The sequence below is a fragment of the Hippopotamus amphibius genome, chromosome 16 (assembly GCF_030028045.1).
Source record: "Hippopotamus amphibius kiboko isolate mHipAmp2 chromosome 16, mHipAmp2.hap2, whole genome shotgun sequence".
NCBI lineage: Eukaryota > Metazoa > Chordata > Mammalia > Artiodactyla > Hippopotamidae > Hippopotamus > Hippopotamus amphibius.
The window spans coordinates 18,380,715-18,398,917 of NC_080201.1; the positions used below are offsets into that span (position 1 = coordinate 18,380,715).

Consider the following 18,203-nt stretch of genomic DNA (forward strand, 5'->3'; position numbering starts at 1 on the left):
CAATGGACATTTAGGTTGCTTCCATGTTTTGGCTATCATAAATAGAGCTGGGGTGCATGTGTCTTTTTAAATCAGCGTTTTTGTCTTTTCTGAATATATGCCCAGGAGTGGGATTACTAGATCACATGGTAACTCTATTTTTAAATTTTTAAGGAACCTTCATACTGTTTTCCACAGTGGCTGCACCAATTTACATTCTCAGGAATGGTATAGGAGGGTTCCCTTTCTTCCATACCCTCTCCAGCATTTAGTATTTGTAGACTTTTTAAAATTAATTTATTAAGTTATTTATTTATTTATTTATTTATTGGCTGTGTTGGTTCTTCATAGCTGAGCACAGGCTTTCTCTAGTTGCAAAGAGCGGGGGCTACTCTTCGTTGCGGTGTGCCAGCTTCTCAGGGCAGTGGCTTCTCTTGTTGTGGAGCATGGGTTCTAAGTGCACGGGCTTCGGTATCTGTGGCTCACGGGCTCTGGAGCACAGGCTCAATAATTGTGGCACATGGGCTTAGCTGCTCTGTGGAATGTGGGATCTTCCCAGACTAGGGATCGAACCCATGTCTCCTGCATTGGCAGGCAGATTCTTAACCACTAGGGAAGTCCCTGTACACTTTTTGATAATGCCCATTCTAACTGGGGTGAGGTGATACCTCACTGTAGTTTGATTTGCATTTCTCTAGTAATTATTGATGTTAAGCATGTGGCCAGTTGCTTTTTGACAAGGGTGCTAGGACAACTCAATGGGGAGAGAACAGTCCTTTCAACAAATGGTGCTGAGACAACTGAATAACCACATACAAAAATAAATAAATAAATAAATAAAGTTGAAGGGCTTCCCTGGTGGTGCAGTGGTTAAGAATCCACCTACAATGCAGGAGACACAGTTCAAACCCTGGTCCAGGAAGATCCCACATGCCGTGGAGCAACTAAGCCCATGCACAACTACTGAGCCTGCACTCTACAGCCCACGAGCCACAATTACTGAGCCCACATGCCACAACTATCGAAGCCTGTGCACCTAGAGCCCATGCTCCGCAACAAGAGAAGCCACCACACTGAGAAGTCCACTCACTACAACTAGAGAAAGCCCACAAGCTGCAACGAAGACCCAATGCAGTCAAAAAAAAAAAAAAGTTGAAACCCACCTCACATCATACACAAAAATTAACTCAAAATGGATCTATGACCTAAATATAAGAGCTAAATCCATAAAACTTTTAGAAGAAAACATAGGTGTATACTTTTATGACCTCAGATTTGGCATCTATTCTTAGATTTGACACTAAAAGCATGAGCAACAAAAGAAAAACAAGATGAAGTGGACTTCATAAAAATTAAAAACTTTTGTGCTTCAAAATATTATCAATAAAGTGAAGACAACCTAGAGTATGGGAGAAAATATTTGCAAATCATATATCTCATAAAGGTTTAGTATCCAGAATATATAAAGAACTCTACACCTCAACAACAAAAAGACAGCCAATTTTTAAAATGGGCAAAGGACTTGAATAGACATTTCTCCAAAGAAGATATATAAACTGCCAACAAGCACGTGAAATGATGTTCAACATCACTGGTCATTAAAAAAATGCAAATCAAAACCACAATGATACCACTTCAGATCCACTAGAATGGCTTTAATTTTAAAACAAAAAGAAAAAAAGGGGACTTCCTAGGTAGCACCGTGGTTAAGAATCTGCCTGCCAATGCAGGGGACACAGGTTCAATCCCTGCTCCAGGAAGATCCCACATGCCGCAGAGCAACTAAGCCCATGAGCCACAACTATTGAGACCGTGTACTGCAACTACTGAAGCCTGAGGGCCTAGAGCCTGTGCTCTGCAAGGAGAGAAGCCACTGCAATGAGGAGACTGAACACCACAATGAAGAGTAGCCCCCCCTTTGCTGCAACTAGAGAAAGCCCACGTGCAGCAACTAAGACCCAACACAGCTAATAAATAAATAAATAAATGTATTTATTTATTTATTAAAAAAAGAAAAAAGAAAAGGAAAGAAAAAACAAACAAAAAACCCCTAGAAAAATAACAAGTGTTGTGTTGATGAGGATATGGAAAAATAGGCATCTTTATACATTAATGGGGGTCAAGTAAAATGGTGTGGATGCTAAGGAAAACAATTTGACACTGCCTCAAAAAGTTAAACATAAAATTAACACAGGACCCGACAATTCTACCTCTAGGTATATACCCAAGAGAATGCAAATATATGTCTTCAAAGAAGCTTGTACACAAATATTTATAGCAACATTACTCATAATAGCCAAAAGGTAGAAACAATGCAAATGACCATCAATGAATGAATAGGGCAGCAAATTATGGTGCATACCTACAATGGAATACTATTCAGCCATAAAAAGAAGCAAAGTATTAACAGATGCTGCAACCTGAGTGAACCTGGAAACATTACGCAAAGGAAAAGAAGCCAGACAAAAAAGGTCACATACTGTATAATGTCTTTTATATGGTATTTCTAGAATAGGCAAAAGCAGATTAGAGGTTACTGAGGATGGAGGGAGGAGGAAATGAGGAGTGATTACTTAATGGGTATGGGGTGTTTTTAAGAGGTGATGAAAAAGTTTTGAAACTAGAGAGAGCTGACAGTTGCACAACACTGTAAATACACTAAACACTACCTTAACTATAATCTCTAAAATGGTTGTGTTATGTAAATTTCACCTCAAGAAAAAACAAAAACAATCTGAAAGAACTTCCACACAGAGAACTGAAAACACACATTTACCCATTCCCTACTGAAACTCCACTAAATGATAGTAAAAGGATTTTTTTTAAGGGTGTAAACTCACAAGAACAAAAAGAACAGGAGATGAAACCATGGCAACAAAACTTTTAGACTCTGGAATGCAGGACACGTGGTAACCGATTTAGCACCTGAAAAAGCTAAAACTTAAGCCAACAGTGAAAAGAAAACTTATTTCCAACAAAGAACTCCAAACACTCAAGAAATGCACTACCAGGTACTTTTGGAAGTAGAGGTGAAGGCAAAGCTGAAAGCAAGATTGGAACAAAGTTTGTTTATTTAGTGAGTCACTAACCACCTCCCAATTTCCCACACATTCTAACTCTGCACTACTGGATGACTGTCCCTCTAGGCAGAAGACGAGAGATTTTCTGAAGAGGTAAAACAGGATAACTGAGAGCCAAGCTAACCATACTGAAAACAGGGTGATGAACTTAAAGTCTCTCTGTACATGGAAACCCCCAGCACTTTTCCCTCCCCTGTCACAGTATAATGGACTTATACTTGCAAGCACACTGACATCACAGTTAACCTAGTAAAACTCCTATAATGAGGCCTGCAGTTAACAAGTACCACTTGCAATCACAGAACTGTCTTTAAGATTTTGGTGCCACATTAAAAAAAATAAACAGATAGCCAAAGATCATCAAAGATCTGAGAAAAGTTTCAACATTAAAGACAGATGCAAAAAGAGAAGAAAAGAAAGGCGGAGGAAAAAGACTATGCAGTAAGATGGAAACCTCAACAATAAAACCAAAACCTATGCTCAACAACCTCAGAGAAAAAAAGATATTGCAACCCAGAAACAAGAACATGTGCTTACTTAAAAAGATAAAATAAAGGTCCCTAGAAATTAAAAATAACAAATGGAAAGCTCAAAGAAAAACTGAAAGATCAAGTTGGAAAAATTCCCCCAAAGAGTTCAGCAAAGAGACAAATAGAAAATGGGAGAGAATATGAGAATTTGTCCAGGAGTCCCACAGTCGAAACTTTAAGTTTCAGAAGAATGGGTGAAAACAGATCCACGCTGATACACATCATCATGAAATTTCACAATACAAGAGAGAGAAAAACCTAAAAGACTGGGAGGAGAAAAACAGGTTATACATGAAGAACTGAGAATTAGAATGTCATCAGACTTCTCAAAAGCAACTCTGGAAGCTAAAAGAAAATGGAGAGCAATACCTTCAAAAATCTGAGAAAAAATTATATCTAATCTAGATTTCTGAAACCAGCCATAATTAACTGTTAGGAGAGAATGAAGACATTTAAAAATATGTAAGGTCTCAAATATTTACCTTCCATTACCTTCCATAAGCTATTGGAGTAAATATTCCACCCAAATGAGTGTGAAGTAACCAAGCAAAAGGAGGACATCTGACACGTATCCAAGAAACAGGTGATCAAACACAATAGAAAGGCAAAGAGACTCCTTAAGATGAGGAAAAGGGAGATCTCAGGATGACAGATCTACAACTGCCTAAGTAAAATATTCAGTCCAGGTTAGAAAAGTTAAGTTTAGAAGGCTCTGAGAGAGAAATCAGCAATAAAATAAAACTGATAGACCAACTGATGTGTTTGAAAGTATTGAGATGAGTTCAGGCACCTAGAAGAGACCTTAGGAACGAATTACTTTAAGTACACAGAACAATAACAACAATCACTGAAACAAAAACAAATTGTACAAGGAAGGGAAAATAATTATACTCTATGACTTAGCTATGAATAGCACAATATGTAGTTGTAATAATATAAACAGTATTACTCTAACCACAATTATGATACGTTTCCTCTGTGATCCAAAAGTGAGCCAAAGTGAATGTTCCTGCGAAATCTTTCCTAAGCCAAATGGCATAAAGCAAAGAAGCAATTACCTTAGGACACATCTTGCTAACAGATGCACAAAATAAACTGTGATAAAGCACAGCTGCTCACACAGTTCAAAGCTACGGCAGTTTTATGCTGAGATGCTGAATGCAGTTCCTAGAGAAGTAGCTTGGAGGTGCCACTCTCGCAGCTCTGAGTATGCACTGCTTCTATGGCTCACTACAAAACAAATGCTGAACTCTGTTATGGCTTTTCATCTTTTCTTTTAAAAACAAAAATCCTCTTTAAATTTCTTTCAGTTAGCCAAAAACAGGTACTAAATGTAGGTCTTTCCATAAAAGTGAAGTGGCGAAAAAACTGGCAATGTCTGTACAATCATACTGGAGAATAAGAAATGTGCCTGTGTGTAACTGGGAATGACAGTGTGCTAAAATCTCGTTTTCCATAATGAGCATAGATAATAGTTAAAACCGAAAGATTAACAAATAGCAGTATGAGCACGTTATCTAAAGATCTGAAGGTAATTACCAAAAGAAACTGCTCAAAGAACTGAAAGCAGCTGCCTCTAGACAGGGGAAGAAGGAAGATCAGGTAGAGGCAGAGTCAAGGAACTACTTTTTCCAGAATAAGCTTTACTGAACATTTGATTCTTTAAACAAAGGCATGTATAACGCTGACAATACTTGTAATAACTAAAAAAAAGAAAAATGTATTTTGAAAGAAAAATCAGTTAACAAGCTATCAACTAAATTCAAAATGATTCAGAAGCTCAGAAACAAAAATTAGAACATTACCAAAAAATGAGTAATAAAAAAGGAAAATTCTGTGTAAAATGAAATTATATTAGCACAGCTAGAGCAGAAAAGAATGCAATAAAGAAGCAAGAGAGGGACTTCCCTGGTGGTCCAGAGATTAAGGCTCTATGTTCCCAGTACAGGGAGCCCAGGTCAGGGAATTCGATCCTGCATGCCACAGCTAAAGAGCCCGCATGCTGCAACTAAAAAGATCCCGCATGCCACAACAAAGATCCCACGTGCCACAACTAAGACCCGGTGCAGCCAAATAAATAAATAAATATTGTAAAAAAAGAAGCAAGAGAAAGTTAACTAATTTATACTCCAAATTCATTAAGCAAAGGAAATCCACTTCATTCAAGAACATATTAAGAAGCTAGTGTACTGAATGTTAGTATGAATGTGGAATTTCACACAAGTACTCAATTCCACTATATCTCACCAAAGCAGAAAGAAAATACTTGCTGAGAAGAGTTTTTAAAAAGCAAGGGACTCCACTGTCTTTAGGTTCTATCATTACTTAAAAATAATAATAAGGAACAATTGACCAAAGGAATTCTCACAAGGGGAAGAAAAAATAGGAGAATCATTTGGCAACCATTTACTTACCATTACTATGCTTGATTACAGGGACAAAGTCAATAGCATAGAAATGGTGCTGCAATCATAGCTTAACATCCACATGTTGGAAAAAAATAAATAAGGTCATCTTATTTATTTACATTTAAATTTATAGTCATCTATAGAATAGATACTAGTCTGATTTTGTCTTAAAAAAAAAAAAAAGCCACAACAATTTTCTCCTAAGAATAGCCATTACAGTGGCCTACAAGGAGAAAACAATTAAGAGAAAATTAAGTCTACCTAGATTATAATAATAAGCCTTTGAGCCCATCCCATGTGACATTCTCATGAATGGGGCAAGAAATCATGGTAGCAATTAGGTAGGTAAATTGTTTTGAAAACAGAGACATGGATATCAGCATTTAGAACTTATTCTTTTCAAGTTACTAACAAATAAATAATATAAAGATATCAAACATATGTTCATATTTCCCAATATTATACTATCTGTATTAATTATATATAATGACAGCTACTTTAGAAGACAAAATTGAAAATGACCATGAGAAGCTGGGGAAAAATCCCTTAAAAGCAGAAAGAAAACAACAAAGTGGTCTTATGATGATTCCAACACAAATACAGAATACAATAGACCACATTAGACAAAAATTGGATTGTGTATGTATCATATTTAGGAGGTAGCGTGGAATAACTCAACAAGCCTAAAGGAAGGCGAGTGGATCAAAGGAGAAAAATACAATGGAGAACACTGCCTTCCGAGTCAAATATACCACTTACTAGCTGCCTTACCTTCATTAAGTTAATTAATCTGAGTTTCAATTACCTCACCTGTAAACTGAGGATAATATCTACACTGAAAGGCTGTTGTGAGGATTCTAGATAATCTATATCAACACCTAGTATCATATCTGGAACAGATATCAAATAAATGTTAGACATATATATAACATTTAACAGAACAGAAACAAACCTGGGTCTCAATGATCTGCATATGGGGCTTCCCTGGTGGCACAGTGGTTAAGAATCCGCCTGCCAGGGGGCCGGAGGCCTGCGTCCCCCCGTGGCTGCCCTGGGGGTGGCCCAGCAGCGGCCGAGCTGGGCATGCGCTCGTGGAGGGAGAGGGCAGTCCTCTGAGACAGGGTCGCGGCCCCTGCGGGGGGAGCAGTGGCCTTGCTTCTGGATGGTCTTCACTGTGTGTTTCAAAACGACAACAACGCAACACAAAACTCTTTTGACCTGTAACTTAAAGATTGTAAACTTCAGGCAATAATATTTTCTGTGTAGCTTTTAAAATTATTTTTGGGGATCATAGCTTGTTTTATTTTGTGCTATAAAATGAACAGTATTAAATGACTTATATTCTTAGAAGAAAAAAAAAAGAATCCGCCTGCCAATGCAGGGCACAGGGGTTCAAGCCCTGGTCCGGGAAGATCCCACATGCCGTGGAGCAAAGAAGCCCGTGCGCCACAACTACTGAGCCTGCGCTCTAGAGCCCACAAGGCACCACTGAAGCCCATGAGCCTAGAGCCACCGCACTGAGAAGCCTACGCACCATGACAAAGAGTGGCCCTCACTCACCACAACTAGAGAAAGCCCGCATACAGCAACAAAGACCCAATGCAGCCAAACAGAAAAAAGAAAAAAAAAAAATCTGCATATTACTCTGACAATAATTTTTAAGTCAATGATAGAGTTCTTCCACTACTTAAAAAACTAATAGCAGGGAATTTCCTGGTAGTTCCAGTGGTTAGGACTCCACGCTTTCATTGCCAAGGGCCCAGGTTCAATCCGTGGTCAGGGAACTAAGATCCCACAAGCCACATGGTGTGGCCAAAAAACAAAAAACTAACAGCATATTATCAAATAATAATAAAAGCATAATGTAAGAATTTTTAAAGTAATCCTCTAATAAACCACACCAGTATGTCCTTTACCATAGTGATACCAATACTAATCCTTATGCTTTCAATGAGTGTACAACCACCACAATGCCTAGAAAGAAACGTCATGTAATATAATCCCTTCATTTCCCCCAAACCCAGTATTCTCTTTTAGGTCTTGTTTCTTCTCTTAATCCCTTATTACTCTGCACTTTTCCCCTGGGCTTCAGGCTACTAACAAGGACAACACCTCCAACCCTACTTCTTTCTGCTGTCAATCTCTTCACAGGAGACTCCCTCCATTCCTATTTTTCAAATTTAAAGTTGGTTCCCTTAAGGACACTGCTTCTCTGGTAGTCACTGTAATGTATGGCTGCTCATCCACCAACTCTCAAATTCATATTCTGGGCCCAAAAGATAGAGTCAACACTCTTTCAACTACTCCTACACATCTCTCCTAGTTTTTCGAACATTTCTTACCAGTTTTTGGAAGGCCCACACCAACCTGCTAAATCACCTTTCACCTGTTATTACCAATAACTAATGGCCTTTAGGTCACTGGCATCTGGCACGGGCTTCCTCAACACTCTATATCTACTTGATCCTAGGTGTCTTCAACATCCTTGCCCTTCACCCTCACCTTACTTTAGTAAGGAACCAACTTGGACCTTGACATTGCCAGAGCCCATTTACTATCCGCAATCTTAAAACTCAAATTCTTATCTCTGAACACTAGCCGTATGGAGCTACCTCATCTAGATGCATGGTCTCTGAACCCCTCCCTTTTCTTTCAAATTATCATTCATCTCCTGGCTTTACTTCCTTCCTTATCTAGTCTATATCTCAAATTCCATCACTTCAACTGCCTTCTTCCTGGCAGCTCATTTCCATCCACTCTTTGACCTTACTTTCCACCCAGCTAATTTCAGCCCAGAATCAATCCAACCATCTGTCTTCTCTGTTTTTACACCTCAACTGTCAAATATTGCTGTGGGGGTAGAGGGAACAGGACAACCACCATCCAGACTGGTAGAAACACAGATCTTCAAACTGCCTTCCAGCTGAGCCCTGAATGCCACTCTGTAACATTTTTGCTTTCCTCTGCTCAGCTCCCTCTCCTATTTTCCATATCCCAAAACTTCTCAAACCTCTTCAGTCATCTTCTCCATAGTGACACCTCATTTAGCAAGGGATCTTGACCTACTTGACAAAGATAGCAAAGAGCCAATATCTCCTACACTACCCTCAAAAATATACGTATCTAAATAAATACATAAATATTTTTAAAAGAATGACCTATTGATATGCTCATTAACATGGATGAATCTCAAAATAACAATGCCAAATGAAAGAAACTAGACCAAAAAAAAACTATGCTTCATGGTTCCATTTATAGTTTTCTATAGTGATTTCAGTGGTTGTCTGGGAAAAGGGGAAAGGTGAGTGGGTGGGAATGTTGACAAAAGACACATGGAAACTTGTAGGGGTGATGGATATGTTCACTATCTTTAATGTGATAAAATTTCCATAGATATACATGTGTCAAAACTTACCAAACTCTACAATTCAAATAAATAGTTTATTTTTGAAGGGTATCTGAATATGCTACTCCAAAACATGCCACTTTGGCATAAGGATTATTTGAGCTGAAGTCAATTGAAAAACAGCAAACAGGAAGAACTCTCTGCCCTCTCCCTTTCTGCCCAAAAAAGCTGGGCATAAATTTCCCTTTGTAAAGATGCTCCCTCTCCCATACCAGGCAGAGAGCTTCTCTTATCTGCATAACAAATCTTATGAAACAACTCTTATTTATCACACATTTCCTAGTCACTTGCCCACAATTTACACCCCATCAGAAGTCCAACCCCCCTTTTTACTTTGTCTAGTCTCTTCTCCACACTATCACTCTATAGTAAAATGGTATATAAGCCTCCCAGGCTTTTCATAGTGCCTGGTATATTTTATTAAAATGAATCATCTTTCCTTCTTCCCACCTCTAAATCTGTTTCTCCTATCATAATTGACCCAAATTAGAAAAACAGAAATATTCCTAGTCTCCTTCCTCTCCTTACTCAATTGATACAGGGTCCTTTTGATTTCTTTCCCCAAAATCTATCTCAGCATCCTTCCCAACTTGCCATCTCTACTCCTCTGCCCATTATCATTTCTCAGATACAACATTACTCTTGCCTTCATTCCTGCCTTACTCAATCCATTATCCACAATGTAGCACAGAGATCTAAACCACAAATCTGACATTCCTGCCCAGCTTGGAATCCTTTGACAGCTCCCTGTCTTCAATCTAAAATCCAAACTCCTCAATACAGCATAACAGGCTCTCCTTCTCCAGCCACATCTGGATACTACAGCCTGATTTTCAACCTTCCAAAATCAAAGGACCACACTAACTTGTGTTTTTAGGAGCAGTCATCAATGGGCCTGAAATGTGTTTCCTACCCTATCTACCTACGCAAATCTACCGACTGGCTTCAGCTCAATCGTAACCTCTTCTGTGACCTCTCAAAATTAAACTCTGTCATTTACACTCTCAGAGGGCCTTCTCTGTACCTGTATTACTGCTGTATTTAATACACGTCCCCTCCAATAAGTTGAATCATATTCATACATAATAATATTAACACAGTAAGTTGCATTAAAAGACTGAATGGTTTAGTATAGTCACTCAGCTAATGGTCTTGAGGTCCCTTCCCACTCAGTTTCTCTAAGATCTTATATGATGTCCCTGTCTGGTTTCTTCTTTCTCTTCCCCATGCATATCCTTCTATGGTATCCCTTAACAAATGCTACTTTCTAGCCTTAAAGACAAACAGTGAAATAAAACACTTTAAAAAGCATTTAGGCACTTCCTTGGCAGTCCAATGGTTAAGACTCTGTGCTTCCACCGCAGGGGGCATGGGTTCCATCCCTGGTTGGGGAACTAAGATCCCACATGCTGTGCAGCAAAAAAAAATAAAGAGTAATTTTTTAAAAATAAAAAAGCATTTAAAGGGAATTCCCTGGTTTCCCAGTGGTTAGGACTCTGCGATTTCACTGCCAAGGGCTCAGGTTCAATCCCTGGTCAGGGAACTAAGATTTCGCAAGCCACAAGGCACGGCAAAAAGATGATAGATAGATAGATAGATAGATAGATAGATAGATAGATAGATAGATAGATAGGCAGGCAGGCAGACAGACAGACAGACAAAATATAAAGCATTTTAAAAACACTTTACTATATCTATTTTTTAAAATTGGGACTGGTTTACCTAAAAGACTCCTTATGTATCTGTATGTCTCCAAGACCATCTGATTCCATTTGAATCATACAAGGAACATGAATTTGGTGTTTCACACATCCCATCAACCAGACACCAAGCCCAGTATTCATAGAAACCTAATAGCCATACTTCATTCTCTTTCTCTGCACTTATATAACCTCCTCTGTCCACCCCAAGAACTTTGAAAAAAAGCAAGAGAAAACGCAAGTGCCAGTAAAAGTTATTGCATGGTAAAAGTCACATTTACATTTTAAAGTTCCTCAACTGCTAGCATACTGTGGATAGAAAGTACAGAGGATCCTCTGGATGATCTCCCAAACTCCCACTCCCAGCATCCATTTCCTCCTAGTAGATTTTCTTCTATGTATCCACTCCTCTCCTGTGCAGCCATGTACTTCAGGAGAAGCCAATCACCTCCTCAGGCCAAGGAATAGGCCTGGTTGGCTCAGAATAATTCCATTTGTCTTTACCAGTCACTAATTTAGGAAAGGGAATGTAACCCAATTTTGGTCAATGAAATGAGAAGTTATATTTGCTTTAGGCTTCTGGAAAAGTCCTTTCTCATGCTTAAAAAGAAAAGAGCCATGTGAAGCCAGTGTTTGTGTCTCTTGCCCTCCCCTCACCAAATATCAACCCCAAATATAACTATTTTGCATATGTTTAAACTACAAAATTAAAAGTACTACTATTTCTAATCAAATAGTGATCAGATGATAAAAAGTCAAAGAAAGTTTCAAAACAGTGATGAGTCAACATTTACCAGGTAACATAACAAAAGAACCTTCTTGCTTTTGCTTTGAAAGGAGAGTTCTGGTAAAGCTTAGCCATATGGGTGTGTGTAAAAAGAAATAGGTAGTAGACAAAGAGAAGCCCAAAAGGCAGTACTGATCTTGGGAGATAATAAGCAGCAGATGGCAAACTGATCAAAATATCAAGGAAAAAAATGTATGTCAGCGCTAGTGGCTATAGAAGGTAGAGTAGTTTTACTTCAGTTCTAAATTCAACCAAGGAAATAAATAGTACTCGTATATCTTTTGAAACATGTCAAAGCAAAATGTTTAAAAAAACAAAACTGTCTTAACTAGTAGTTTAGCATTTTTAAAATTCTGAACTTTCGCTTAATTTAGGTTTAGGGCAATTTTGATGACATCTAAAAATGCTTTAAATTTTAAGTGCAAAATTGGCCTGCAAAGGCCACAAACCAGACTCTAATCAGGACAACATGAGAGGGAGTTACCAAAGAGAAAGGCCAAAACCTCACTATTTAAAACCTAGAAAAATATGACCTCTTGACCCAGATCCACAAGGAAGCAAAGAAACCCAAAAGACGCAACTTTGGACCTAGCACAGTTAGCTGTGTGGTACCCTCTATTGATCTGGCTGTACCACTGCTACCATTTAAAAATGTCTAGAGCAGGCAGGAGTAAGAAGCATCCCTCAAGTGGCCATTATGAGCCAAAAGCACAAAATCTAGTCACAGGAACACATGTGTAACTTGTAAACCCTGGCTCAGATATGTTTGATTCCATGTGTTCACCATAAGTCTTGGTTTTACCAAAGGAAAAACTGACTATTTCTGTACTTAAAATCTTTCTGGGAGTAGAGAGGCAAGAGGAATAGTAGAAAGAGCCCAAGTCAGAAAACTAGGGTTCAAATCCCAACCCTTCTGCTTTCTAGATGGTCAAATCTACCTCCATTTCTGCTTCCTCAGTTAAAATTGAAATAATACCTACCTCTTCAGGTTATCATAAGACTTACAAATAATGTATATAAAAATGCACATAGTAGGTACTCAACAATATTGGATTAAATATTCACCTTACAACACACAAAAAAAGGAACAGTTACCAAAATGATCAGAATTATAAGCCATGCAAAAACAACTCTAGGATTTTCAAGGAGAAATTAAGCAATTTACTAGAGAAGAACAAAGAGTAGAAGTCAGAGATCCTGGGTCTCTGTTTTCTAACTAACTAGTTAAATGACCCTGGGCAAGCCAACTTGAACCTCAACTTCCTCTCTTATAAAATGAAAGAATTCAATTAGCCTGAAATCATTCTGTGCTCTTTAGCAGTGTCACTCAACTGGTAATAGATATGAATTTAGAACCCAGACCTAGTTCAGTACTACCTCAAAATGTTTCTAAACTACCTCACAAAAGAAAAAGACTATGAAACAATATATAGATGGCATAGGCAGTTCAGACAAATGGGTAGAGGGAAAGATTTCATGTTGGGACTGAAAAGAGATGAATAAAATTAAAGATGATGAACTTGATATTAATGTACAGAGTAAAGGATATAAAAAAGGTAAAGCACAATGAGCAAAACCAGTGAAGACGCAGGTTACAGACAAGGGAGCAGGAATCAAAGACAATCTTAGCCGTGACTTTCAAAACTGAATTGGGGGAGGGGACTAAAATAAGAGAAAACTACACAAATCCAAACAGGAGGTGACCAAGACTTGATTTGGGGCACAGAGCAGAGAAAGGGGGAGATATAACTCATTTTCAGGAAATGGCAAAATTTAGCAACCAACTAACCCAATAAAAAGACATCAATAAGCTAATTCAACAAAAAATAATTTTTTTAACTGAAGTATAGTTGATTTACAATTTTGTGCCAATCTCACAGCAAAGTGACTCAGTTTTACACATATATACATTCTTTTTTTCATATTCTTTTCCATTATGGTTTATCCCAGGAGACTGGACATAGTTCCCTGTGCTATATATAGTAGGAGTTTGTTGTTTATCCATTCTAACTGTAATAGTTTGCATCTACCAACCCCAAACTCCCAGTCTAGCCCTCTCCCTCCTCTCCTCCCCCTTGGCAACCACAATAAAAAATTATTTGAAAAAAAGTATTAAAGAACTACAGACATGGGAAATATGGCTTGCATAACAAGAACCTGTCAATGACCCAATGGTTTTAATATAACCAGAACTATGAAACCATCTCCGTTTTTCAAACTGAAGGTAGTGATCTATTAGTGAGGCATGACCAACAATGTTTTAAAATAATGAAAAAGAAAATGTGAGGGTAATGCCAGAGTAAAGGTAAATGCTATTTTATTGAAACGTCTATCTCAGGTTTCTGTGTATAAACATATATGTGGTTGGGGGGGGGGATGAATTGGGAGACTGGGATACCAAATTGTACACTCTAAATATATGCAGTTTATTGTAAAAAATTTTTAAAAATAAAAAATTTTTAAAAAAAGGGAAAAGAAAAAAAAAAACATGTATGTGCTACGTGTGTCCTGGCTCAAAATATAAAATGTATTTCTTACTCTGCATCATGGTCTAAAGATTTCAAAACTCTGTATTACAGACATTTTCAAACATAAAGTAGAGAGTATAGTATAATGAGTCCCCATACATTTATCATTTAACTTCAACAATTTCTGAATGTCATTCTTCACTTAACAACCTTTACTGAAAGGAAGTGAAAACTATAAGGAAGCATTGATAGCAGAGGAAATAAGTTTCCTTAAAATGCTTATGTAGCAAAAAAAACTAAAAAGTAACATTTAGAGAAAACGTTCTATATTTTCCCCAAAGACCTTCCTTATATAAAGGACAAGGTTAAAACTTGTATTCCTTTAGTATTCAATATGATTCACAAAATGTAAGATATAAATTTCAGATCTTCTTTGCTCTGAAATATCCACAAATCAAAAGGATTTATATGTGTATTATTTTTGTGAATTAATCTCTACTAATTATATAGTAAGATTGAAAATCTAGTCTTAAAATTAAGATCAAGTTCTCTAGTTTCCTTTCATCGTAAATTTAAAAGTTTAAGAGACTGACAATACTTAATAAACATTTAGACTGATGGATAACAAGCAACGTGATCAAACTAAAAATTTTTTTCAAACATTAAAATTTTTTTTAATAATTTCAAGCCTTTAAATCATTAAACAATAAGTGAATTTTTCTGATTCCATATAGTTACTTAGAAAATATTTTAAAAACTAAAAAATACCTACTCAAAAACACATCACAAAATCAGTTTACTTTCTATTTATGTACAGCGCTAACACCTTTGCTAATTCTACCCAAAGGGAGAAACAAGTTTTGTAAATTAGACATACCACAACTAGTTTTTGGGGTTTTTGGGGTTTTTTTAATTAATTAATTTATTTTATCTGCTGTGTTGGGTTTTTATTGCCGTGTGCGGGATTTCTTTTTAGTTGCGGTGAGCAGGGGCTACTCTTCGTTGTGGTGCGCGGGCTCCTCATTGCCGTGGCTTCTTTTGTTGCAGAGCACAGGCTCTAGGTGCGTGGGCTTCAGCACCATGGGCTCAAAAGTTGTGGCTCACGGGCTCTAAAGCGCAGGCTCAATAGCTGTGGTGCATGGGCTTAGTTGCTCCGCAGCATGTGGGATCTTCCTGGAGCAGGGATAGAACCTGTGTCCCCTGCATTGGCAGGCGGATTCTCAACTACTGTGCCACCTAGGAAGCCCCCACAACTAGTTTTTATTTTATTTTTTAAACCAGTCTTCTAAAAAATTAAATGCAATAGCTAAGTTCATTAACGTCACAATGCTATTTTTTAAGTGAATATTTTCCCTATCTTAATCTAGAAACTTAAAGAGCTTGAGTAGTTTTTTTAATGCCATTTTTAAACTTTTTATTATGGAAAGTTAAAAACATACACAGGACTTCCCCGATGGCACAGTGGTTAAGAATCCGCCTGTCAATGCAGGGGACATGGGATCGATCCCTAGTCCAGAAGATCCCACGTGCTGTGGAGCAACTAAGCCAGTGCGCCACAACTGCTGAGCCTGTGCTATAGAGCCTGCGCACCACAACTACTGAAACCCTCACGCCTAGAGCTCTCGCTCAGCAACAAGAGAAGCCACAGCAATGAGAAGCCTGCACACCACAACAAAGAGTAGCCCCCACTCTGACAACTAGAGAAAGTCCACGCACAGCAACGAAGACCCAACACAGCCAATAAATAAATAAATTTTTTAAAATATGCAAAGTTGTAAAGCAATTATACTCCAATAAAGAGCTAAATATATATAAAAAAAATATATGCAAAGTAAAAAAAAAATTAAATAAAAAAAAATACACAGAAGTACAGAGACTATTATAATGAATTCCCACACACCCATCATCTAGCTTCAACAATTTCCGAATGCCATTTTTCGTTAACAGTCTTTTTCATTTTAAAGTAATACTGAAAAATATTTACATTAAAGTATAACTCACACACTGTCCATTAAAGTGTTCTGGCCAATGATGGAAAAAAATGTTCTTAGAAATATTTTTACATGTGATATAAATCAACATTATTGAAAAAAAATTATAATTTCAAAGCTCACATAATCCTACCTGTTTTCTAATTAAACAGCAAAACTGATGAAAATTTAATACAAAATTAAGAAATATAAAAATTTTAAGACACTGAAAACGTACTTTACAATATTAATCTCACCTGCTTCTGAAACACAAGACATATGGAAACTGTACATTCTGTAGGAAAATGAAGCCTTCAAATTACTTCTCCAGGGTACCTGAGATTTTCAGGTTTCCATAAAGATGCACTTCCCTATACACAGGAATACCAATATGTTAACTAGAACTGTCCCAACAATTAAATTTCAGCTATCAATTCACAGATAATTCATAGAACATTCTGCTTAAATCTCACAGGTCCAATTGTTCCTAACTTCTCAAGTTTACCAAATTCAAGCAAACAGGTGAGAGTCATGCAATATAATTATATAAACATTACCAGAAATGCTGAAATATATGCAGACTCATGCTATGTTTGAGCTAAAATTATGGCTGTTAAAAAAGCTTGCTACTGCTTGTGACTCTCCTAAAGCCTCCCTGAACAAACTCACTCCTCTTAAATTCCACTGTTACTTGAACCTCATATGGCATGCCTGGGCAAATTTGATGACTTGGATTTTGTTTTAGAAGCCAGGCTTACTGCCAAGTCTGCTGTGTCTACTCCCCTGACCCACCAGGACAGCTTTAGACAACACCTCCCTTATTTATGTTGCTGCTCTGAGCAGTCAGACTACTGCTTACTATCAAATGAGGCTCAACCTACTCAGGTTTCCTATCTTAGGAGTAATGCAATTGATTTCTACCTATTCAGGCTTCCTCAACCCCACCTCTTCTTTAAAATAAAACATCACCATAGTGAATCACCAACTACTCAATACTAAGAAGGAAAGTAAAGGGCATTAAACTGAACAATCAGTTTGAATCATTATCTTCTCTTAAAACGTTTTCATTTTATATGTTAGTATTTTATTTATTACTTTTTTCTAAAGAATAACGAATTCCACATTTTCTTACCAAAAATGTCCCCATGACCACACTTCATTGAAAAAATAAATACAGAGAAAGACTCAAAAGCTGAGTTTGGGATTAGCTTCAATAAAAATACATACAGCAATTTTAGGTGAAGTTTACTGGTTGCCACAGAAAGGCAAGTCATAATAATAAGTCGATTCCACAATTTACCTTAAGTTAATATCTTAATTCCCTTAAATACTTAAGATTCAGGCCTTACTAGACCCCTACAATTTCTTGGCAATGTACATAATACCTGAGTTTTAATTTTTATATCATCTAATAAAACTACTACAGTATTACCTCTGCTAATAGTTTAGAATATATGCCAAAATATCCCTTCTGTATTGGCAAATAGGAAAAATCTACAAAAGCACAGGAATAGCAATGCTCTTGCAATGATAAAGTGTAAACAAAACAATATGACATTGAAATTTTTTCCTCAATTTTTCCCCATACTCACTAAAACACATTTATTCACTAATCTCCATAACAAAATTCTAATACTCTGAGAAGCATCCTCTATCCCTATCAGGAAAAGTGTCAAGAAAACAGAGTATTATATTATTTTTCCAGGTGAAATGGTGAAATGTTTATCATTGACTCAATCACCTAATACATATTCTCACTACATTCAAGAAAAAGCTGACCTATGGTATGAAAGTAAGGTTCAGCAGTAATCAAATCTTCCTTTACAGTATCTAAGGCAAACAACACCATCAATTTCTACAGGAAACCATACAAGC

The 18,203-nt window shown here is 37.2% G+C and overlaps 1 protein-coding gene across 6 annotated transcripts in view; it reads right to left on the minus strand.

Annotated features, from left to right (window-relative positions):
• Nucleotides 1-18,203, minus strand: part of NFATC3 (nuclear factor of activated T cells 3) — a 126,271-nt gene that overhangs the window by 101,773 nt on the left and 6,295 nt on the right. Inside the window, exon 2 of one of the 6 annotated variants that reach the window (XM_057710780.1) lies at nt 16,586-16,699. The exons of the other annotated variants lie outside the window; for them this stretch is intronic. Within the exon in view, the coding sequence (XP_057566763.1) occupies nt 16,586-16,622 (37 nt within the window). The 5' untranslated portion in view covers nt 16,623-16,699. The remainder of the gene's footprint in view (nt 1-16,585; nt 16,700-18,203) is intronic. 6 annotated transcript variants of the gene reach the window in all.